This window comes from Equus quagga, chromosome 12 (assembly GCF_021613505.1).
Source record: "Equus quagga isolate Etosha38 chromosome 12, UCLA_HA_Equagga_1.0, whole genome shotgun sequence".
Taxonomy (NCBI): domain Eukaryota; kingdom Metazoa; phylum Chordata; class Mammalia; order Perissodactyla; family Equidae; genus Equus; species Equus quagga.
In genome coordinates, this window is record NC_060278.1 from 67,365,653 (window position 1) to 67,390,409 (window position 24,757).

A 24,757-nucleotide genomic window follows, 5' to 3' on the forward strand; every position below is an offset into this window, starting at 1 on the left:
GTTGGTTCGAATCCTCGTCGTGGACATGGCACTGCTCATCAAACCATGCTGAGGCAGCATCCCACATGCCACAACTAGAAGGACCCACAACAAAGAATATACAACTATGTACTGGGGCGGGGGGGTTTGGGGAGAAAAAGGAAAAAAAAAATCTTAAAAAAAAAAGTAACTAAGCATTTCTCTAACTACATGCATTATTTCACATCTGATTATGTTACCTGGCATGGTCCTTAAGAAAGCAGTGTTAATGTAAGGACCTCTGCTAGCTTGCCCTGTGCCATGGCAAAAGTACAGTATAGTTACTACACTAGAAAGAGAACAGGATCTTCTCCAGCCCACGCCATCCTTGAGGATGCAGCCAGCTCAACAACAAGATATGGACACACTCATCATCCAGTAGGGTGGAAATGGAGTGCCATGCCCTAAATCTGATATCCAGTGCTGCTGGAGTGGGCACGAGGCACCCACAGATTCCTGAGCTACCGTTCACTAACCTAGGTCAGATTTGCCTCTTCCAAATGCTGGAATCTATCTTGTTTCATGACACTTGTTTGGATCAAGTCCAAATTTTCCATCCTCGTGATAAGGATTTAGATTATCTGATCAGCCCCTTTGGGCCCCCAGTGAGGAGAACAGCCTCACTTCCTTAAACCTCAGTTCCCTTGTTTTTCTCCTCTTGCTCCCATCTTCCAAGCCCACCACTGCCACTTCCCAGCACATGATTCTTCAAGTGAGGTCCAAGGAAACTTCAGAGTTGAACCTACATGGGTCATAACGGTCCCATGGCGTGAGGAAAAGAAAGCCAGTCTGGTCATAGCAGGTACTTACAGGGTCTCTGTGAGCCTTGTTGTATTGTTTTAAATCCTCCAGTATGCTCTTACTCAGCATCAGGGTGCTGACGAGATTTTCAACACCAGGAGTATCCGAGAAAGTGGCAAATCTTATATTAATGGACCTGGGTAAGGAGAGAGACATATTTTTTAGGTTAAGGTACTAAAATATGTATTCCCTCCCAAAAATGGAGACAAAATTGTAACATATCGCACTTATATAAAATAGTATCCTAACTACAAAAGTAACTCATTTCATTCTAGAGAACCTAGAAAACACATGTAAAAAAAGTGCAAAGAATAAGGTAAAAATCACTGATAATTCCATTAACCAGAGACAACACAGAGTTACACTCTAAATTCATTTAATTTAAAATGTTCAGTACCATGCCTTGTTTTATATTTACCTCATACATAAAGGCAAATTCTTCCCCCAAATTTTAAAGTATGTTAAGGAGTTAAGAAAATGCCTTGAACCTCGGCTGGCTTCATGAGTCTTTAAAATCCTTAATAATTTTATCTTTGATTTTGTGTTTTTACGTAAAGTTAAGTTGGACAATGGAGCAAGGCCAGTGGCTTGGAGCCTTGGCTCACAGATAGTACTCACCTCCCACCATTCTCTCCCATCTGTTCCCTGCCCCTGGCACGTTGGGCCCCAAGGGGCCTCCCCATCCTTGCCCCATGACTGCTGCTGACCTCTGCCAGGGGCGACAACTGGGTTGCACTCGTAAGGGGAGGCCCACGTTTAGCCATCATGCTCCACCTTCAGTGGGGTCCTGGACACGGGCACAGGGAGGGTCAGGGGTCAGGCACCTGCCTCATGGAGTCTCTAGTCAGAGCAAGGTGGTAGATATCCCCACCTGGGGCAGGCAGTGACATGGTGTGTTTGGCAATTCGCTGTGAACCTCTTGCTCACCCCCATCCAGTTATTGAGAGCATCCCAGTGCAGAGGTTGCAAGCCATTGGAAGATGCCTGTTTGCCATGGGTTGGAGTGGTGGGCCCATGGGAAGGAGAGATGACTTCCTCATCTTAGGCTAGACCCCCACATTTTCATTCTGTAATGGGTCCTGCATATTATGTAGCTGGCCTTGCATTGAATGCTCTCCGGTCATGAGGGCATTATTACTAAATAGAACTGATAAATTATTAAATTTATTGCTAAACAGGTATTAATACTCAATAGGCTACTCTTCCTAATATAACTAAAGTAAAATACCTACTTTCGATTGTAGTGAATATTTGTGCTTAAATTTTAAGGTATGCTTCTATACTATGACAAAGCGGCATATTCGCAAAGAACAACCTACATCTATAATTAATTGGTATAAAGATTATCAATTAATACCACCTTAATAATATTTATGAGCAATTTTTAAGTAAACGGTAAGAACTTGGTTCCGATATGGCCATCTTACACCAACATCTGATAGTTTGGATGGATTAAAGATATAAATGTAAAAAACAAGACCACAAAAGTACTAGGAAAATACCCAAGGGAATTAAGAATATAAGCCCACACAAAACCTTGTACGTGAATGTTCACAGTAGCAATATTCATAATAGCCCCAAAGGCGGAAAGAACCCAAATGTCCATCAACTCTGAAACAGATAAACAAAATGTGGTCTACCCACACAATGGAATATTATTCAGCCCTAAAAGGGAATGAAGCACTGATACATGCCACAACATGGGCGAACCTTGAAAACAGTACACTAAGTGAAAGAAGCCACATACAAAAGGGCACATATTGTATAATTCAATGATATGAAATGTCCACAATAGACGAATTTATAGAGACAGAAGGTAACATAGCTGCTGCCAGGGGCTGTGGGGAGGAGGGAAAAGGAGTGACTTCTTAATGGGTATGGGGTATCCTATCGGGTGATGAAAATGTTTAGGAACCAGAAAGTGGTGATGGTTGTACAACACTGTGAATGTACTAAAAACCATTGAATTGTACACTTTAAGTGGGTGATTGTACGGTATGTGAATTATATCTCAACGAAGCTGTTACCAAAAAGTATATGATACCAAAGCAAGTTGAAAGGAAAAGGAAAGGGGAATGGCAACTAAAAGCCAAAAACTAAGCTGGTGTAGCAATATAAATAACGGATAAACTAGACCTCAAGGCAAAAGCATTAGGAGGCAAATAAGTCTCTATTTAATAACAAAAGTAAAAATATTGTATGTCAATTATATCTCAACAAAAAAAGGAGTTACCATGTAGAGTATATATCTTCATTTTGACTCATCAAATGACTATCAATATATATTCTAAATATCAATTATATATTTATTTAAAAAATTCACTAGGAAGATATGGCAGTATCAAATCTGTAGGGATCTAAAAACATAGCTTCAGAATATTGAAGTAAAAGTTCACAGAATTATGACGATTTGACCAATATCCGTAAAGTTTAATACACCTCTCTCAGAAACTGATATCAGACAAAAGGCTGGATCCTGCATCTCCCAAATGAAAACACTTGGCTATCTAACAGTCCTCTCAATCTTAGCATTCCAAAGCCCTCCACCAGCCCTCTTTCCCATCTTAGTTAATGGCAACTCCATCCTTTCAGTGGTCCAGGCCCAAACCCTTGGCTTCATCTTGGCTCTCTTTCTCACAGGCCTCACTTCCAGCCCAGCAGCACATCCAGTTGGCTCTCCCTTTGAAATGCATCCAGAATCCAAGTACTCCTCAGGACCTCCAGTGCTGGCCCCAGCACCACCACCTCTTGCCTGAGTTATTGCAGCAGCATCCTAATGTCTCTAGGCTTCCACCTTTGCCCTCAACAATCCATCCTCAACAAAGCAGATAGAGTGGTGCTCATTAAGCACTAAGGCAGATCATATGGCTCTGATACTCAAATCCCAATAATACAGGCGTTCTTAACATCCATTATGCCAAGGACCCCTCTCAGAATAATATTTTTAAATTGATAAAATAAAATATGTAGGATTACAATACATTAGCCTCATAATAACATGATTCAGAAGAAGTCTAATAATTTCCATAATTTTGTATATAGATGAGTACAAGCCATAACTAATATTTGCAGATATCTGCAAATCCTGTAATATGATAGGAAAATACCTGTCCTTTCAATTTAAGAGAAAGTTACAGGTACTACTGATACTATTGTGGTTTGTTGTCTATTTTCACAATAGAAGGCAGTGCTAACTTTCAGTAAAAGCTTAATAAACATGCAATCTTCCCCCTGCCTTCTACCCATGGACCAAGGTTAGGACCTCAGCTATGTTTCCCATTTCCCTTCAAGTAAAAGCCCAAGTCCTAGAAGGGCTGAGAGCCCCTCCATGCCTGGAGCCTCCTCCCTCTGACTCATCTCCGAACAGTCACCTTCTTGCTCTCCCTGCTCCCCTCACAGGTGTCCTCAAACATTCTAGGCACACTCCCTCATCAGGAGTTCTTACACAGATTTCTGCCAGCCCCACCCAAATATGCAAGCCTGTTCCCTCACCTGAACATCAAGTGTTCACTCCAACTTCCCTTCAGTGAGGCCCTCCCTACCCCTGACCCCGCTATTTAAAGTCTAGAAACCCTGACACTCCCATCTTCACTCCCTGTTCTATTTTTCTCCATAGTATTTCCTACCTCCTACTTGTTTTGTTCATTGTTTCCCTCCTCCCACTAAAATAAAACTTCATGAGGCTAAGAATTTTGGTCCATTTGCTCACTGCTGCATCCCCATGGCTAGCACAATGCCTAGCACGTAAGAGGTGCTCAAGAAATGCCTGTTAAGTGGGTGAGTTATACAGCTCACATATAGATGGCCAGAGACTTTTCCCCATGCTTCTATATCTGATAAATGCTACAATCGCGTTATTAAGAGTGTTGTGGGAGCCAGGAGAGTGAATGAGCATGTAACACTTTTTGCACATCTTTATTGCACTATCCTGTGCTTTCTGGGATGTCGACCTCTTCCCTCTGGCAAGGCTCGAAGCTCAGACCACATCAGGTTCCGCTCCGAAAGGCTGGGGCTTTCCCTAGCCCACAGTAGCACTCCACAAATGTTCAATGGGATATGGGGCTGTTTGACTGCCAAGCATCACAAAAACCCAAACTTTATTTCACCAGTTTGTCCACGAAAATCTACCATAGATTAGGTGACACACCATTTTGTGTTATATTGTGAAGCTCTTCCCTCTGCTATTTATATTTGCCAAAGAATACGGCACCATTTTCACGTGTTCCTAGAGTTTCGGGGGGGATAGACAACAGCCGTAGGTTTGTGCCCTACTCTAAATCTGCGCTGTCCAGACGGGAGCCACGAGCGACACGTGGCTACTGAGCCCTTGAAACGTGGCTGCTCCAAAAGGAGACAAGCTGCACGTGTAAAACCTCCACTGAATTCTAAAGACTTGGTATAAAAAAGGACATAAAACATCTCATTAATATTTATTTATATTGATTACATCTTGAAACAGTAATATTTTAACTATAAGGGGTTAGCTAATAAATATTACAATTCCACCTATTTTTTGATTTTTTAATTAGGGTGACTATTAGAACATCTACAATTACATATCTAGCTCACTCTGACTTCTATTGGACAAGGCTGCTCTCTGTTGTCTAGTATTTGCCTCTAAGAGCTATTTTTCAATTGTTTTTGCTGAGTTCAAAAAGCAGAATGTAGGTTTACTCCACAGGTGACCCTTTCACCCAGGGCTCTGAGGCAAGTGGCCAGTGTGTACATGACTGCTTACACATCAGGCGCCAGCAACGGCCGCCTGTTTGTTTTGCCCTTAACTGGAATGAGATGACGGGGACCTGTGGTTGGCAAAAGGGAAATACAAACACGGCAATAGGTACATGTCCTAATTGTTTTTACATAGCAAATGACAGGAGCATCCAGAGAAAGCAAAAAAGGAACATGCATAAGAAATAGGTCCTCAAATAAAATGCAGTCCTTAAAAATCAATTACTAAAGTGGCTTTATTAAAAATGATTAATTTGTTCAGTCACAAATATTCATTAAACCTCTGCTGCATTCCCAGTGTGTTCTGGGTGTTGGGGATCCATCAGGAACAAGATAGTCCACAATTCCTACCCTCGTGGAGCTGTCCTGCTATTGATTCCAGAACCATCTTCTGAGAAATAATTCTGAAATCTCTTGAAGTTTTAAATGAGGTTAGAAATGGACTGCGACACGTGGAGGCCTCAGTCTGTGTTTTAGCTGTAGGAAGCCCCACTGAAAAATAAAATGACTTCAAAACAAGGTTGTAAGGATGCTTAGTGTTTTATTCTCAACATGAGTGATCCTTAATTAAAATAATATTATCTTAAAATACATATGGATGTCATACACACACACACATCAAAAGGAGATGGTCTTTATTGTCCAATTATCAAGCAGCCATCTTTATTTCTTGCCTTATTTTCAGATAAATCATAAAGACTTTGAATATTCATTGAGAGTTTATAAAATGATACCAAGACCTTCTGTGGAATGAACTTTTAATCTGCTAAATAAATATTCAAAAAGACAAAATCCATTTTGATGTTTACTTACTTATATTAGGCCTGGCAGAACTGCAAAAGATGGTGGGCTTACTGGATACAGCTAAAAGTGGCCCTACTTTCCTCTCTTCACAAGCTTCAGAGACGAAGTTTCTGATCTTCACTCTTGTGTTCTGAGCTCTGTGCTAGGCCCCTTCCTTCTGGCCCAGGCTGCGTAACCGGGAAGAAGTCCCAGCTCGCTACCTGTTCTGCACGTCACCTTGCCCGACTCTCCCGGAAGTGAACGTGTTTGCTCAGTAACCGGGATGAGTTAGCCTTTCTTTTCTCAAGGGCGCAGGCACGGTTCTAAAGCCTCTTTGAATCAGAGAGGGAGATCAGCTGTGGTTTTCCTTATCCATCCACATGGCTTCCTCCTTCCAGTCCTCAGAGGGGTCCTGTTTAGGGCGCTGTTGTTTCTCAACTCTTCCAGTAGTCCTACCTCTCCCCAGGTCACCTCCCTCTTGCACATCCTCTCTGATGTATCTGAACGCCCAAAGCCGTGATTCCTCAGGACACGTCACCTCCATGAAGAAATAAAGCCCTTGCCCAAGGATCCCTTCATGGGTCGTGAAAGTTTTGCAGCCCTGGGCACTTGCTTTACAACAAGAGTCTTTCTTCTTCTCCCATTTTTGGTGGACTCTGGTCTCAAAGATCAGAATTTATCATTTTTAATCAGACTGCACACATAACAAAATAGAAAATCATACATAAAAGTAGAAGTAAAAAGATTTAACAGCTAATTTTGCAAACTCAAGTTGAATGAATGAATTGTTTTAGACACCTAGAAGTGTATGTGTGTAGTCACTCAGCCTTGCAGAATATAGGGCAATATTTTGATGCCAGTAAATTAAAACAAAACGATGAAAACAAGAGAAAGTACTTTGAGTCTTTCTGAATTCCAAAGGAGTGATCTATGTAATAGAAACATAAAACAGTTCAATAGTCACTGGGATTTCAGTTTAAACCAAGACAAAGATAAAACAATAATGACGAAATAAAGTTTTCTGTTGAGTTCTACTCAAGGAGTCTGATTAAAAGCACCAGAAGGACCCATATCACCAAAACACTCTCAATGACGACATGGGCCTGAAATAGGTATAACGGTGACGTGCTAGAAAAAATGACAACCAGGCATGAGTGAGTCACCCATGGAAAAACAAATAAAACAAAACATTGAGGGAAGGACTCAAAAGCCAGCTACCTAAGAGCATTTTTATTCACTGAGTACAGTTGACAATTGGTAGTATAATTTAACTTAGCAGTAACCATTTATTCATAGAAAATAATTTCTAGCACAATGTGTTAGTTGGATAAACAAGTTTGAAACATAGTCCCCCAAATTAAAAATGGCAAATTTCAAAAAAGGGTAGTTTGGAAGGGCAGAAAGATGGAATGAGTGGCCAGTTCACCCAAATGTGTCCTCCGCTCATGAATAAACAAGAAGGAAACACCAGTGTGAAGGTTAAGAATGGTCATGCAGGAGAAAAAGGAGAGAGAATCATTGACATCACATTCTAACCTCCTACTAAGTTTGGAAACATCCTAGAGATTACTATAGGAAGTAAAAAGTGTTAAAACGCATTTAGTTCATACACATTCAAGTGAAAATTGACATAAATACTAGGGGAGGTTCTCTTTTCAAAGACCAGCAGTCATAAATGAAATGAGGCAAACCTTAGTGTGGCACTTGTTGACAGAAAAGGTAAACATCCCTAACAATTGAAGGAATGATTTGTCCCAGGGCTCGCCAGCACGGCCAGAGGGTGGATGACAGACACAAATATAATTTCCCAAGGGAAGAAGAATGAGACTGGGGGGGACACCAGAACCTGAGGCCATGAAATTTAAAGTAACCAAACTTAAGAGCAAGAACAATCCATCCCAAACGTCAAGAGAAGTGAAGCAAAAAATGGAAGAACATGATATATTTTAAAACCTTGGGATAACAAGAGTCAAAGATCTGTGCCCTGGCTGTGCCCGCAGGACTCCCTCCCTCACCTCCTTCCCCGGGCCTTCCCTTTACACCCCTGCAACCCTGCATCTCAGCCTCCCCTCTGCTTTACTCTTCCCATTCGCCCTCATCATTTACACACTATACTTATTTTATCTCTTTCCTTTATTTGTGTCTTTCTCCTCTAACTAGAATGCAGGCCCCACGAGGGCAAGGATCTTTGTCTGTCTGGGTCACTTCTGCTTCCCCAGCACCTGGAATAGGGCTGGTACACAGTGCGCTGTCAACGTTGTGCATTGGATGAACGAGGGAGGTTTGCTGGGGGCCTCTGGGAGAGAAAGCACGTGCCTTCAGCCTGCTCCCTCTCTCTCTGCAGGGGTGCAGAGAGGTCAGCCCGGAACCCAGAAGCCATTTGGCTAATGTGCTGGCAGCCAACTTCAGGCTGGAACTGACACTGGGGAAAGCAGAGTGGAGAAAGGAAAGAAAGCAAGACCCAGAAGATTCAAATCCTAGAGCCCTGCCTCTCTCTAGACCTCCTAGTTACGTGAGCCAATAAACGCCCTATGGTTGAAGCCATTCCTAGTTGGGATTTCTTTTATTTCCATATGAAAGCATTCCCATTGATAATCTGTTCTAAAATTTAAAAAGATGGTTTTAGACAAACATAGGTTAATGGGAAGGTGTGTATGAAAAGACAAGAATTAGAAAAAGATAAGAAAAATTAAAGCATTACTTTGTATAAGTAGATAAAAATCCATAAGACTGTCATAGTTCACATATTCTTATAAAATCTAGCCCAAGATTCTATTTATGCAATACAGAAGGGCCTTAATACTTGGACTGAACCAAAAATTACCAGATAACAAAAGGTTTAAAGTAGATGTGGCTTACATGGTTATAGAAAATCTGTACTTGGAGGAGAGACACAATCACAATTCTTTTCTACCAAATGATATATCCATAAAAAGTCAGAAGCACCTCCAGCACTTGTCAAACTTTAATGTGCAGAAAAATCAAGCGGAGCACTTGCTAACAACACAGATTCCCAGGTAAACACAGATTCAGAAGTCCCAGGGCAGGTCCTAAGATTCTGCATTTTAGCAAGTTCTCAGCGGATGCTGATGCTGCTGATCCACGGACCACACTTGGAGAACCAAACAGCATATGAAATACAGAACTCTCCTCGAGTAAAGGCATGGGAACCAGGAGAAGGGAAGCCACATGCCATGGGGCAGGAAGGTGCAAGATGTCCACGATGGCCTTGTGGATCTGCCAGCCACCCCTGGATGGTCTTTTTTGACATCAGGAACAAACAAACCCTTGTAAGGCCTCACTGACTAAAAGCCTAGTGTGAGTCCCTGAGACACCAAGGTGCATGCCACAGAGCTTCCCCACTCAGGGCCCTGGCTTATAAAGGACGCTGGGGCGGCACCTGGACCCCTCCTGCACCCTGGCTGAGGTGCCAGTGCAGGGAAATGACTCTGAAAACACCCTGGAACCTTTAGAGAATGCTGTGGGGAACCACGGGCAGAAAGGGAAGGCCCTGTGAAGGTGGTGCCACCTCCAGTAAAACTGCCAGGGACCAAGCCAAGGTGACAGTTGGTCTTCTTTGAGGTCACTCCCACACTCACATTTCTGAACTTCATTTTGTGAGATATGACATTCCTTCAAACTCCTTGTTTAACAAATTCAGATATCTCTGGATGTAACGGTGTGACTCTGTCCTTCCTCCATGTTTTGTAGTTGCGTCTTCAGGTCAGGGCATCCAGGCTGTCGCCCGGCCCTGTTCAGCCATCTGAAGGGGCGCAGGGGTCTGGCTTTACAAGAGCAGAGGGGAGACGGCAGTTCCCCACATCATACTCCCCTTAGGAACTGAGCAATCCTGACAGGAAAAACCACCACTTCTATTTTATTTTTTATTTTTATTTTTATATTTTTATTTTTTTGAGGAAGATTAACCCTGAACTAACTGCTGCCAATCCTCCTCTTTTTTACTGAGGAAGACTGGCCCTGAGCTAACATCCGTGCCAACCTTCCTCTACTTTATATGTGGGACGCCTACCACATTATGGCTTTTGCCAAGTGGTGCCATGTCCACACCCAGGATCCAAACCAGCGAACCCTGGGTCGCCAAAGCAGAACGTGGGCACTTAACCCCTGCACCACCGGGCCAGCCCTGACTTCTAACTTTAAATGTGTGATTTCTTTAAAAAGATCTCTGTGCTTAGAATTTAATTTAAAGTAAAGAATTAAAGATCTAAGCTTTGTCTAGAAAACAATGGCCCACTGTCATATCCACAAATGGGACATCCCCTGATTGTGACAAACATGGGTTTTGAAGGATGTCTTCCTCTACACCACCGGGCACACCCTTGCAGCTGGGTAGGGCCATGCAACCAACTTCCTGACCACAGGACACGAGCAGAAGTGATGTGAGCCCATAAGAGGAAAGTGCTTTCCCTCCGTCCTCTTTCCACCCTTCCCCGCCAGCTGAAATGTGGCTGTGGTGCTCTGAGCCAGCTCCCATCACAAGGGGGACAAGAGCCTACTCTGGCAGCCGGTCTAAACCTTTGTGTGCCACGAGCCCCTTTGACAGCCTGCTGATGCTAGGGACCCCTCCTTAGACTAATGTTTTTAAGTGTGTAAAATAAAAGATAAGAAATTACATTAAAATACAGTTACCAAAATGTTAAAAAACGTGTTAAAGTAATATCTGTATCTCCTTATTAATGCATTAAATAACAGGTTCTGGTTGAGAATAAAATTGCTACTGAAATTTCTAAGTAGGATGAGCATACATATTTTGAGTTATCTGCAACAGACGAAACATGATATGAAAACATCCATGATTTCCACTGGTTACAAAGTCATGCTTTCTGCTAACACTTGTGAGGCTTGCTGCCTCCATTCACAACGGAAGGACACTAAATTTCAACTAGAGGTTCGTAAGATCAACATGTAGTTTTTCTTCCCATCCAAATTCACGGAGCCCCTGACTCTGCAGTCGTTAGGTAGATACCTTTGCTCTATGGGATGGCGGGGCAAGAAGAGAAGGAACCTGGGTCTCTGGACGACCTGGAAAAAGCTGCTCCTTTCCTTAGACCACCTGCTCATGTCTGGACTGCTGCATGATAGAGGTGGAACTTCTTTCTGGCTCAAACCATTGTGTTTTAGGGTCTTTCTGTTACAACAGCTTAGCCTAAGTGCTAACTGATATATATGTACACTTTTTAAAAGATCAAATAGGATTACACTGAAACACAGTACAGAGAAGCAATATGTGAGGTGGTTATAAGTTCGCTCTGGTAGCTAACTGCCTCAGTTCCAATTCTAGTTCTGCCACTTTCTGCTGTGTGCCCTTTGGACTAGTTACTTAACCTCTCTGAGTCTATTTCCTTATCTGTAAAATAGGGATGATAATAATGGTAGCTTGCTAATAAAGTCACTGTGAATATTGATATATGGAAAGTGATCAAGAAAGTGCTTGGAACCTCCATGAATGTTAGCTATCATTACTGTTATCACTATTACTGTTACTGTTTGGCTCCTTGCTCTTCTCACCATCCAAGACATCATTCCATACAGGACATATATAGATCTGTTTTTATTTTTTCAAAATCTGCCGAGTAATGTTCTGAATGAATATGCCAAAACTCATTTAATTAGTCTCCACTTATAAAGTGATCATTTAGGATGCTTCTCAAAGAGGTTCACTTAAAAGACTAAAATGTCAATTATAGAGAAAGCTCTCTGAAACTACTCTACTAATCCCTATGTTGTAAGATTTTGTAGCAACTTTACTCAGGTTTGATTTACACACAATAAAATTGCCCCCATTTAAAATGCACAGTTTGATGAGCTTCATAATATTTTGTAAGAATAAGACTATATGTGTAAGACAGCTTGAAAAAGTTAAATTATAGAAAATGCAAGCTATTGATATTATTCCTATAATAGATATACTTCCTTTTGATCAAGATGGTCCTGTCCTGAAACATAGCTATGGGGAGCAACTCCACTGCTCATTTCTCCAGCAATGCTCCCAGATCTGTGTCTGGCAATGCATCGCTCCCCCACCAACTCCTGAGCTTTGGGAACAGACATAAACAATGCCAACCAGCAGTCTTTGGCCCAGTGATGGGTTCAAGGTCCGCACAGGACCCACCCTGAGCCAATGAGATGCAAATAGACTTCTGTGTCCAGGCTTTTGAAAAGAAGCATACCCACTACTCTTTTCCTACTGGACTTGGAGTGATAAAAGGTGTAAAGCCACTTCACCCATCCTGCAGCCACTGAGGGAGCACAGGTCTGAGACAGGGCTACCGTCTCAGAGACAGATCCGGCAGGGCTGGCTTTCTGATTAAACTACGGAGGAAACCAGCATTGCCCTTGGATTCTTCACTTCACTGTATGCACTAATAAATTCTCCAGTGACTTAAGCCAGTTTTACAGGTTTATACTACTTGCCTGCAAAGGAATTCCAGTCAGTATTCAAGCCTGGTATAGAAAAATTCCAAAATTTAGGCAATGTAAGGAAGGAAATTAAAGATCATCCATGATGCTCCTGCTGCCACCCACAGGCAACCATTGACCATCTCCAGCGCTGCAGGCCAGCTTCCCTGGGAGGCAGCCTCACACAGAGATCTGCATGCTGGAGGCTTATCAGTGTGGGCTCTTGAGACCCTCCACATCTGTGGGGAAGCAGGACGAGGCAGAGGGAGAAGTGGGGCTGCAAGCAATGGGGTCACCGCAAACGCCCAGCTGATTCCAGGGGGAGTTCTGGCCCTGGGAAGCCTCCTCCGAGTTGCCCCTCCTTGCAGCAGGGAGCTGCTGGCCCTTTATACTGCCTCCCCTCCCTTTCGCCACACCCAGACTAGTCATTGGATGGAGGCTGCCCTTGGGAGGGGCAGACCTCAGGCAAAGCCCTTCTCTTCAGTCCTGCGCAATCTATTTTGTGGGGGACCCAGCTTCGAGCTGTTGGCACTTGCATGTCTCGCAGTTGGGAACTGAGTTCTTCGGTCCTGAATGAGAGGGGTCTGGATGGCACACCACAGTACCCGCTACATCTGCATGTCTCCTCTTAGTCTATTTTATTCACATGTTTTTCTTCCTTTAGAAATTTAGGTCATATTTAAGTTCTGTTTTATATATTGATATGTTTTTAGCCTAACATTACATTTCTGGGCATTTTCCAATCATTAACTATTCTTTAAATGAATTGTTAATGTATAGATTCCTTCATATAGGTACCATGAATATTCAAACATTCTTCTACTGTTGGACATTTAGAGTATTTCCAATATTCTTTAATCCTCATACATAAATTTTTGTTTGCATCTCTGCAACAAGTGTCTTAGAATATATTTCTAGGAGTGGAATTAAAGGGTTAAAAGATATGAACTACTTTAGTGTTCTGGCCAAACCGTCCTTTGAAACTTCACATCCATTTACATCCTGACCAGTGCTACATTTGTCTCATTAGAATTGAAGCTTTCTATGTTTTAATTCCTGCCAATTGATCAAAAGTGATGTCTCATTCTTGCTAACTCAACGTTCTTCCTCAGGAAAGCTTCCTCTGGCTGGGCTCAACCTCCTGACGACACATATTCATGGTACCACATGCCCATTGCTGGTACGCCCATCACGGCCACAGGTTTACAATTATGTGAGTGTTGATAAGCTTTGAAAAGACAGGGAACACATCTGTATGTTGTTCACTGTCGTATTTGCAGAATCTGGCACAGAACCTAGTACTGTAGACATATTTTCTAATTTCTTATGTTTTCAGTATTTACATTTCACTCTTCAATCACCTGGGAATCTATTTTACTGTAGAAAATGAAGAACGTCTCTATCTTTATTTTGTCCCACCCCACTTACAGAATAATCCTTTCCCTTGCCACTGTTGTAACACAAATCTTGTCATACATGTATGTTTATACACACCTTCACACACACTCAATTCTTACTATATTGGGGTCTGTGGTGGAACTCTTTCTTGTGTTACTTTGTTCCATCCATAGACTCTGTCAACATGGTATTGTTTTGATTATTGTGGGGTTATATTATGTTCTAATACTACTGGACAAGTAACTTTTCAATATGACTCTTTCCCTAAAAATACTGGTTAAAATCACTTGATCAAGCCCTCCACCAGTAAGACAATTTTCAAAGTAAATCATTAAATTAAAATGGAAGGGAGCTCTTTATTCCCTTCTCTTTTTTTAACTTTGCGGATTGTCTTTTGGCCAAACGTGAGTCTGCTTACTTGAGCAACCCAGCCCGGTGGAAGACGTAGAGATCCTGCTCCAGGGTGCAGTTGTTGAAGGGGATCAGTTTCACGAAGTTCTGGATGAGGACAAACTCAGGGGTGAGATGCGGCACAGAAATGATGCAGAAGTTCTTGTCCTAACATGATTGGAGACCAGGACACGTGGAAAGAGAATCAGAAATCACTTATCGCTAAACAAATTCCCGCTGTAAAGCACTAAAGAAAACAGGAGCAGAATGTGTAAATGAGAGGTGATTCAAGTTAAACTTTCCTAGGATTTGGAAAGCAATCATATAAAATTCAAGCAGATAAGCAACTGCAAGAAAAAGGAGAAAATATCTGCAAGTCTGACTGAAGCCTGAATAAATGAGTATTGTGAACAATGGGACCCACTCCGTATAGGCCTTTGGGGAAGTAGATTCTTAAACTAAGGACATTTGCATTTGCAAATTCACTTGCATCCAGGAGTAAATGAGACAGCATGATGTCGCAGCAAAAGCCATGGGCTTACTAAGTGATACTGTGTCAGCCACAGTCCCCTCCTCCGTGAGATGAGAGGGTGCTGCTCCAGGCCTTTTCTGCTCTAAAATCCTGTGGCTCTACATGAACAGATGTCTGTGTGTTTTATCATGACGTGATCCCATTTGGGTGAACAGATCTAAGGACATGTTTAACCTGGGTAGTGGGTTTAAATAGCAGACACGGGAGGATCCGCGTGTCCCAGTGGCAGCCACTTACCTCCAGATCTACGCTGTGCACTACGGTGGCCAGTCGCCACATCTGGCCACTGAGCATTTGGAATGTGGCTAGTGAGACTGGGGATCTGAATTTTAACTTTTATTTCACTTTAATTACTTGAAATTTAAACACTGATACTCAATTCAGGTATTGGAAAAGTTTTATGAATGTTTGGAACAACTTGGGTATATGAATCTACTTATTCAGCTGTAAACGTTATGAAATCCAAATGCAGATCAAGTATTTCTGATGAAAATTTAGTGCCTCTATTGAGAGGGGCTGTAAGTGTAAATTACACTGGACTTCAAAAACTGAGAAAAACAAATGTAAAATATCTCATTAATAATTTTCCATACTAATTACATGTTGAAATGATTACATTTTGGATGTACTGAGTTGAATAAAATATAGTTTTTAAAATTAATTTCACCTGCTCCTTTTTACTTTTTTTTACTGTGGCTGTCGGAACATTTAGAATTATTTATACAGCTCGCATTCAATGTCTACCCGACAGTGCTGCCCTAGACCGCCTCTGCTCCACACATCCCACTTGACCCTCTGCCAGGTGCCTGCAGAAACAGCCTGCTCTTCCCAGAGCTAATTTATCCCTTTGGGACCTCGCCTCCTCCTGAACCCTGTGAAGGCATTACTTGTGCTAATCCAAAACCCTGGGGACATTTCTGCAACCCAAAGGAGTGAATCATTGCTCAACCTTACCTTCCTTCTTTCTAGCAAAATAATACAGCTCCTTTCGGGGAACTTTATAGTCAGGTTGTCAAAATACTCAAGCTGAAAATAAGGATTGGGTGCCAAGTCTCGGTGGGCTTCCTTTGGGAGGAGGAGACTATAATGAGTTGCTTCAACTTGGATTTGAAGGATTAAGAATGAAGCAATGGAGGTATTTTTTTCCTGTCTACCCATATAAAATAGAATTAAAAAGTAAACATGTCTTTTACCTTTGTAAAGCCAGCTTTGCTTTTTGTAACGCCGAAGATCTACCTTTACTTGGACTTCAAAATAGGAATGAATTAAACTTAGTGAGGTTACTTTGGGACATCTCTGAGGGAAAGCAGCCTTGTAAATTCCACCTCAGGGCCATCTACCTTGCCTTACGATAATGGCTTAAAGTTAATCCAAAAAACTACAATGGCCTTCATTACATTAACAAAATGCGGAAGTACAATCTATGATCACATAGCTTTCAGCAACATAATTAAACCATATTTATTTTTTGCCTCAGTTTATAGAGTATCAAGGAAAAATAAGACAATAGGTTTTTGCTTGCAATTAGCCCCCAGAAGCAGCATAGTTGTTGACTTTACAGAACTGATAGGCCCGCCATGGAAAAAGTCTTTGTCAAAATCCATTTTGTTCCTCAACTGTATTCCCTCCCCACTTTCTTCCCTCCAATAAAGTGATAAGAGGTTGGTTAGAATCCCCAACCCTTGACCTTAGCGATGAAACCAGAATGGAGGAAGAGGCCGGGACACTCTGAACGGGGCGCAGCTTGACTGCACTTGAATGTTTGCTGGGCCCGTTCACCAGAGGAGCTGACCTGCTACACGTCGAGCACTGTGTCAGGCAATGCCAACCAGAAAATCAACCACAAGCTCCCACTTTCCTACCCTCAGAAAGCAATATAATGGTTTCAGAATTCTTTGAGTCAACAAAAGCCATAAAGTAAGAGAACAGTCTAATTCACTTTAGTATAATTTCTGACATTTTCATGTACTACCAGCATTCTATTAATAATTTGATCCTAATAAAACACTGGTAAAGCTATCTCTAAAAGAAATCATGCATTGAAAGAAAACTATTGAAACAGCATGACAGAAAAATTACCGAAAATGACAATACTTTCTATTTTTAAGAGTTCATGACATGTTATTCAACCCTATTTTCAGAGCAGAGAAGGAGTTCAAACCTCAACATTCATAGCACTTTAATGTTTGGACAATGAATATGGCATTTACTTTTATATGATTTTTCTAGCTTACAAAACCAATTATACTACTCAAAATTCAGCACGTACTTACAGGAAAAAGACTGAAAACAAAATTCATAAAGTCCAGCGACCTATAAAACAAGACAGTAAGCACAGTCACTGATCTGCAAGCAAATGCAGCATCGGTGTATATTTAAAGAGATTTATGGCTCTCTCCCCCTCGGGCAGTGATTAGCCACCTACAGTCTGAATTTGTGTCTAGCTGAGCATTTATCGGTTGTGGAAGTCATAAGCTTCAGTGTCAGTAATAAAGTATGTTTCTAGAACTGAAGGTACTATTACAGCAATTGATAACCTCTGCACATTCAAAAAGCAAGATGGTCATTCTGTGGACATGATCCCCTCCTTCCTTTTCGGAAGAGCTGGGGGTAGGCAAGGGCACATTATAAGCTACTCTCATCTTCTTCTCTTTTACATGCAGAAGATTTTCTGACCAGCTGCAGATGTATATTCACAGGCAAACTATATTTGATCATCGAATTTCATTTGAAAATTCAAAAATCACTTTCTAAGCACAATCGTATCTGAATGCACAGGGGAAAATAAATATACACAAGAAATCTGGAAGCGTTTACAGGCTTTTTAGACATCTACAATATAATTAGAATAAAAAATATTTCCTTTTCCAACCTCCAAGATTTCCAATGAAATCAAAAACTTAAGAGGAAAAAAGTACAAGTAAAACATGGTTCTAAGCTAGGCTGCGAGACTGGAAATGTGTTTAAATACACCCTCTAACAAGGAAATGTCCAGCAGTGCTCTTGGTCTTCTAAAAGGTACTCCAGAACCTTCCAGTCTATCAAGATGGGCCAATCTTTTCCTCTTCAAGATGGTTCTGCGGACAAAATGGTGGAGTAGGTGGGCATCCTAAAGGAGATGTGCAATCTGGGCATTGAGGGCAGGAGCCCACATCCAGATCACAGGGGGCAGCAAGCACTGAACACACGGTGCTCTGGAGGGACAGGAAGTGAGGGGACTGAGTGGTCTGGTGGGCACCTGGGCTTTGTCTACCCGGCACCCACCACGCCTCCTCCTTCCAGCAGCTGGCCTGGATTATTGTGCAGTGTGTCACTAATCTCCCTCTCAGATTATGTTTGGGTGAGCCTCCAACCCCAGGTTGAGGTGGGAGCATGAGGAAAGGGACTAAACTGTCATCATGGCCAGGCTGGCCCGTGCCATCAGCTCAGGAATGAGCGCACAACCCCATCAGGCCCAAAGGGGCTCTGGCTGGAAAGCTGTCCTCCACACTGTCCTCCTCACTAGCCTTTGCTGCAGAGCCCGAGCCCACTGTCCGCTCTCTCGGCCCCCGATGGGGACGCTCCTCAGAGAACAGGGCCAGCAGCAGGGAATCAGAGCTGGGAGGCAGAGAGAGAAACCTGGTCCTTGATTGGGTTATCTAAGTCCTGGATCAAGCCATACTGAAAATCAGTCCTACCACTGGACTTATCCTCCTTATGTGAGCCAATTATTCCATTTTTTCAAAACCAGTTTCAGTTGAATTTTCTGTTACTTACAACCAAAAGACTACAGACAAGCAGCAACCTAAATCCAAAGTCCCCCAACAACGCAAACTTGAGAGAATGGGGAGCAGCATATGGTTACATGAGTGATAATTTTCCATATCCCCAACTGTTACATAGGTGAGCCAGACCTGGGCAGCCTAGTTCTGCCAGCCTTAGCCAAATTTTATGGGCTGGAATCTCTGGGAATGGGGCCCAGGAATCTGTGCTTTTAAAAAACTCCCCAGGAGATTATCATGTACAGCCAGGTTTGGAAACCACTGGCTCTGCAAGATGAAAATGTTGAGCCACTAATGCTATGAGAAAGTCTTACCGTGACAGACAACATGCAGACAGTACTTGCCTTGCTTCGTGCGTCTCATCAATACAAAACAGCTGAATACAAAAAGCGGCTGAGGCTCCCCTGTAGATGGGGCGGAAGTGGCTGGTCTCCTCTGGTGGCGAGATGGACGCCAAACTCATATTGCTGATATAGTAATCTGTATCAATCACAGTGGACACCTGACTCAGTTTTTCCATGTCCTAGAGCAAGGAGAGAGGAGGAACCAAATGGTGATCCTATTCATTGTCTGTAATTTAACAGAGTGGATGTGTCTTCTCTACGCTGTCCTGTTCCTAGGACAGAGGTAACTGTCTCACCTGAAACAAATCGTCCTCAGCCAGACCTAGTTTTAAGAGGATGTTCTTAATGAAATATTCAAGATTGATAAAAGGATTGAAACAAGTTTTCACTCGGAAGTCAGAAAATGAATGGTTTCAGATGGCCTTTGATATAGGACCCATATTTGTGTGTGTGTGGGTGAGGAAGATTGGTCCCGAGCTAACATCTGTTGTCAATCCTCCTCTTTTTGTTTGAGGAAGATTGTCGCTGAGCTAACATCTCTGCCCATCTTCCTCTACTTTACGTGGGACGCCGCCACAGCACGGCTTGACGAATGATGCTAGGTCTGCACCCAGGATCCGAACCCGTGAACTCCAGGCCACCCAGGCAGAACGTGCAAACTTAACCACTACACCACCAGGCCAGCCCCAAGGATCCATATTTTAACTGCATCACTGGGTAGAGGTTAGAGCATGGAAGTGTAACAGACATATTAATTCTATAAGCAAAATACCTCTGTCCCCAAAAGTGTTTTCATTATGACTTTGTGCTACAAGAATTTTTGGATCTTGGGACTTTTTGGGCAGTTTTGTGGTGAGGTGGAGCCCGGGGAGGTCCAAGCCCACAGCCACCCAGGAAGTTAGCACTGAGTCCTTCCAGTCTCATTTTAGGGGCATCTAAGAAGATGTTCCTCAGTTTGAGGAAGATGATTCATCCTGAGATCCTTCTCAGAGTTCTTCTAAATCAAAGTAATACATGCATATAGTAAAAATTAAAATAATATTCACACTAAAAACTTACAAAGAAAATCAGGAGTCCTCTGCCCCCCCAAGTCCCTCTCCCCATTGACTAGCACTTTCAACTTGCTCATTTGTTTTGGTATTTATCTCTATATTTCTGAATATATGCTTATGCTGTTATTTCTTAATTCATCAGTTTTTTAAATGTCCTGTTGGATACTGATGTGCTGGGTAGATGTAACCCTCTTCCCCATATCCGTTCTCCCAACCCCTCAATATAATAACAGCACAATTCAGGGTTAAATCAGTAGGTATTTACATTATTATGAATATGTATGTATCATTGTTGCTGAGCAAAGAAATGCAATATGACTATGTTCTCATTTGTGCACTTTGTTTTGATTTGCTTGGTTTCCTAATTTTTTCACATGCTTTGTCAGATGTGCCAAGTGTTTATCAATATTATTTTCCAAGCAACCAGAAATTTGAGACAATCTATGACTTTGTTTTTTTTCTCGCCCTTCTCTGGTCCAGCCTTGCTCAACCTGCCTGCTGTACCACTTGCTTTCTGGCTTTGCAGCTCCTGTTTCTTAAATTCTAGGTCTTTTTGCTGTTTTCTTTGTTCCTGGTTTATGCTCTTTTATCACTGGAGCACATTTCTAGCTTCCTAAAGTTGACAGTGCTTGGTAGGGAGCAAAACTCAACAGGCACTGGCTAACTGGGGCACTGCGTGCACTGATGGGGTAGACACAGCATTTCATTGAGTGACTATCTGGAGGCCTTTCCTTTGGGCCTGTCACGTTTTGGGGGGAATTAAGTTCTCCGATCTCCTGCATGAGGGACTACGATAGGCAGAACAGTGGCCCCCAATGGTGTGCGTGGCCTAATCCCCAGAGCTTGTGAATGTTGCTTTACAAGGCAAAAGGGAATTTGCAGATGTCATTAAATTAAGGATTTTGAGACAAGGAGATTATCTTGGATTATCTGAGTAGGCCCAATGTAATCATAAGGGTCCTTATAAGAGGGAGGCAGAAAGGTCAGAGTCAGAGAGAGATTGGAAGATGCTATGCTACCAGCTTTGAAGATGCAGAAAGAGGCCACGTGCCAAGGAATGCAAGTGGCTTCTGGAAGATGGCAAAGGCAAAGGAACAGATTTTCCCCTAGGGTCTCCAGAAGGAACAGGACCCTGCCTGCACCTAGATCTTAGCACTTTAAGACCTGTTTTGGGCTTCTGACCCCCAGAACTGTAAAATAATAAATTTATGTTGTTTTAAGCCACTAAGTTTGTGATAATTTGTTATAGCAGCGATAAAAACTAATACAAAGACCTGGCTTCTAGTATTTGGAGACAAGGCAGGAGGAGAGGGCAGGGGTTCCTCCATTTGAAATGGAGACTTCCACTTATTCATCTATTCTCTGTCTTTCTCCATTACACAACCTCCTACAGTGCAGGCTGAACCTGGACTTGGAGCTGCTTCTGTCTGATCTCTCCAGGGAATAGTCATCTGGTTGTTTCACTTGCCATATTGTTGGCAATAAGTGCCGTCTGCAGGGAATCTAGAGTCCCAACTCTCCACAGCAGGCTTTCAAACAGACCCCTCCTTTCAGCCTGGTCCTCCACCGCCTCCGCAGAAGCTCCAAGCCCTCAGCTTTCTGTGGATATACGTGGAGAAGTCATACATTTTTCTCTGGTCCCTTGCCTCATAATGGTGTCTGACTTTCACCTTTCTCCGCTGTGCTAAGCCAGTGTAAACTCCTCCATCGATTTTCTTCTTTCTAAACATTTTTAAAGTGCTCCTCTTCCCGTATCTCCTCCCCTGTCTCGTCCTTGTGCATTTGTGCCCTTCTTATTCCTTTACTGTCATTTCAGTGTTTTTTTCCAGAGGAGATAAACGTGGGAGATCAATCCACCTTGTTGATCCAGATGCCCTCTGGGGTTCCAGTACATCTACTGCAGCAGGGATCATCCTGTCCCCTCTCTACATACTTGTTTGGGTCCCTAAAGAACAGCTACCCTCTTAGAAATACTGAGAGAAAGCTGCTCCCCTCTGCTGCGTGCCTCGCTCTCTCTTCCCCAGGGCTAAGCAGTGAGCACCCTGACGTCTGTTCCCCAGAAGCAAGCCGTGAGCTAAGTTTACTTGGGAGTGATGCCAGGAAATTCCACGAGGGGAGTGGGGAAGTGAGGCAAGGAAGAGAAGGACACCAACGCAGAATGGTACCACTGGACCCAGTCCCGCTGAGATCTCTGGGAGACTGTGGGGACACAATCGGAGTTGTGCCACGTTAAGAGGCAAAGGAGCTAGGGGACTGATTCTCCAAATGTCTTCAGTCATTGGCTGATGGCTGCTCCCCAAAGATTATGACTTGCCTGTAGGCACAGCACTCGAAAAAGACTGGGCACTTGAAGTCCCTGTCCTCACAGTGCTGAGGAATGAGCAGTGCCAGAGGGATGTGGGTAGGGGCCCCATAGCACACACTAAAGTGAGATTCAGAAAATGGACCCTGTGCCTGCTAAGCACTCTCTCTCTAGCAGCACATCCTGCTTCTAGCCTACATGTATCCTCCTCTCCTCCAGCACTTGGCCTGGGAGGACAGACCCTGCCCCAAGGGTGAGGCTTACCAACAGCCAGGTAGGTACATCTAATTCAGTAGGGGAAATAGGAAATCCATTGAGTTACAGGTCCAAGCTTTGTTCTCCAGTTCAGCTTCAGTGAATAAAGTGGTATTTTTATCCCTAGCTGACTTCAGTGTAGCCTTCTTAATTGGTCGGAATCTGGAGAGGAGAAGGGGACAGTGATCTGTCTCTCTCTCGGATCTCTAATGTCTAGGATTAGGGTTCAGTGAATTTTTCCCAGGACCTCCATGGAGATGACTCAACCTCCTCTCCCTGTTTCCCCCTCAAGGGTTCTCTAGACTTCTCAGGCTGACTCACGTTGAATCAGTTGACCTACCAACAAGAGGCACGTGGGAATCCACTGAAAGTTCAGAACTGTGCTCATCATTGGGGAATGGGAAGTCTGATAGTGACAACCTCCCACTTAAAACCTTCAAAGCCTTCCTCTGATCCTTAAGAAAAGTTCAAAATCCGGATCAGCATCCACAGAGCCCTGCCAATCTCTACCTGAATCCTCAGGTTCTAGGAGGAAACAGACAGCTTACTCCAATGGAGTGGACAATGCATGTTTAACAAGGACCATGTGTGAAGGTGTGGGCAGGGTGAAAGGAAACAAACAAAGGCTGAGGAAGTAGCCCAGGGTTAGCAACTAGTGGAAGATGCTACCACCCCTCAGCCTGAATCTGAAATAGAAGGGAGCAGTTACTGGAACCTGCAATGCACATGAATGATATACAATACATACAGGTGTGTATATGAGTGTACATATGTGTATATGATACATATAGTAGGAGAAAACTCTTACAAATGTTTTGCCCTTCCAACATGTTTTCCCTCTGGACAATGGGAAGAGAAAAACTCTATTTACTGAAATTGTTGCAAATAATTGATGTACAAAGTATAACTTCTAGGTCCAACTTGTGCAAGGGAGATAAAAATAAAAGATTAGTCACAGTAGAGTGAGAGTTAATAGAGGGAGGCTTTGTGGAGGTTCCAGAGAGGATGGCATATATGAACTGCTGGAGAGACAAGGACATCTGGATCGGGGGAGGGCACAGAAAGACTCAGGCGGTGAGGAGAGAACCGCCTGGGGGCCAACAAAATCTGCCATGCGAGGCCTTGTGCAAGCCCTACCTCCATTTCACTAGTATTTCCACTTTGGACTGTTGATAAAAGTTCCTCAGCTGCAGATTCTTCTGGGATTTTTCCCTGCGAATGACAATGACAAGACATGAGAAGTAATTAACACGCACAATAGTTCAGAGCCTGGCTGTGTAGCATGGGGAAAGTTAAGGAGCCTCAGTTTCCTCATCTGTAAAAAGGGGCTAAGAACAGCTCCTACCCCATAAGGTTGTTATGAGGATAAAATAAGGAGAGGTGGATAGAGAGAAGATGCCCAGCACAGTGCTGGCAACTCCTAATTCTCTGCAGATGTCAGTTATTACTCCACTATTCCTTTCCTTCTGTGTAACTTTTAAAAGATGCAGTAGGGTTTTTTAACTGCTTTATTGAGGTATAACTGATACATACAGTAAACTGTGTATATTTAAAGTATCCCTGTTAAAAAGTTTTGACCTATGTATGCACTCCTAAAAATATCACCATAATAAAAATAATGAATATACACATCACTTCCAAAAGCTTGCGTGTTTCTATGCGCCCCTCCCTCCCACCCTGTGCCACTCTGCCAAACACAGGCAAACAATGACCTGCTTTGGGTCACTATAGATCACATGCTGATCCTACTTCTGGATCTTCTATTCCATTCCATTAATCTATTTGTTGACCTTGACACCATTACTACACTTTCTTAATTATGAGAACTTTATAATAAGTTTTAATCCTACAGTAGTATTAATCCTACAACTTTGTTCTTTTTCTAAAGTTATTTTGGCTATTCTAGGTCCTTTCTATTTCCGCATGAATTTTGGAATCAACTTTTCAATTTCCATAAAAATTCCACCTGA

At 42.8% G+C, this 24,757-nt stretch overlaps 1 protein-coding gene across 5 annotated transcripts in view; it reads right to left on the bottom strand.

Annotated features, from left to right (window-relative positions):
* Positions 1-24,757, bottom strand: part of CFAP61 (cilia and flagella associated protein 61) — a 294,287-nt gene that overhangs the window by 167,219 nt on the left and 102,311 nt on the right. For all 5 annotated transcript variants that reach the window (XR_006891038.1, XM_046678345.1, XM_046678348.1 and 2 more), the window contains 5 exons: positions 23,925-23,999; positions 19,179-19,357; positions 17,347-17,386; positions 14,570-14,709; positions 829-955 (listed from right to left, as the gene is read on the bottom strand). Coding sequence is in view for 4 of the 5 variants with exons in the window: in XM_046678345.1 (XP_046534301.1) it covers positions 829-955; positions 14,570-14,709; positions 17,347-17,386; positions 19,179-19,357; positions 23,925-23,999 (561 nt within the window). In the remaining variant the exon portion in view is untranslated. The remainder of the gene's footprint in view (positions 1-828; positions 956-14,569; positions 14,710-17,346; positions 17,387-19,178; positions 19,358-23,924; positions 24,000-24,757) is intronic.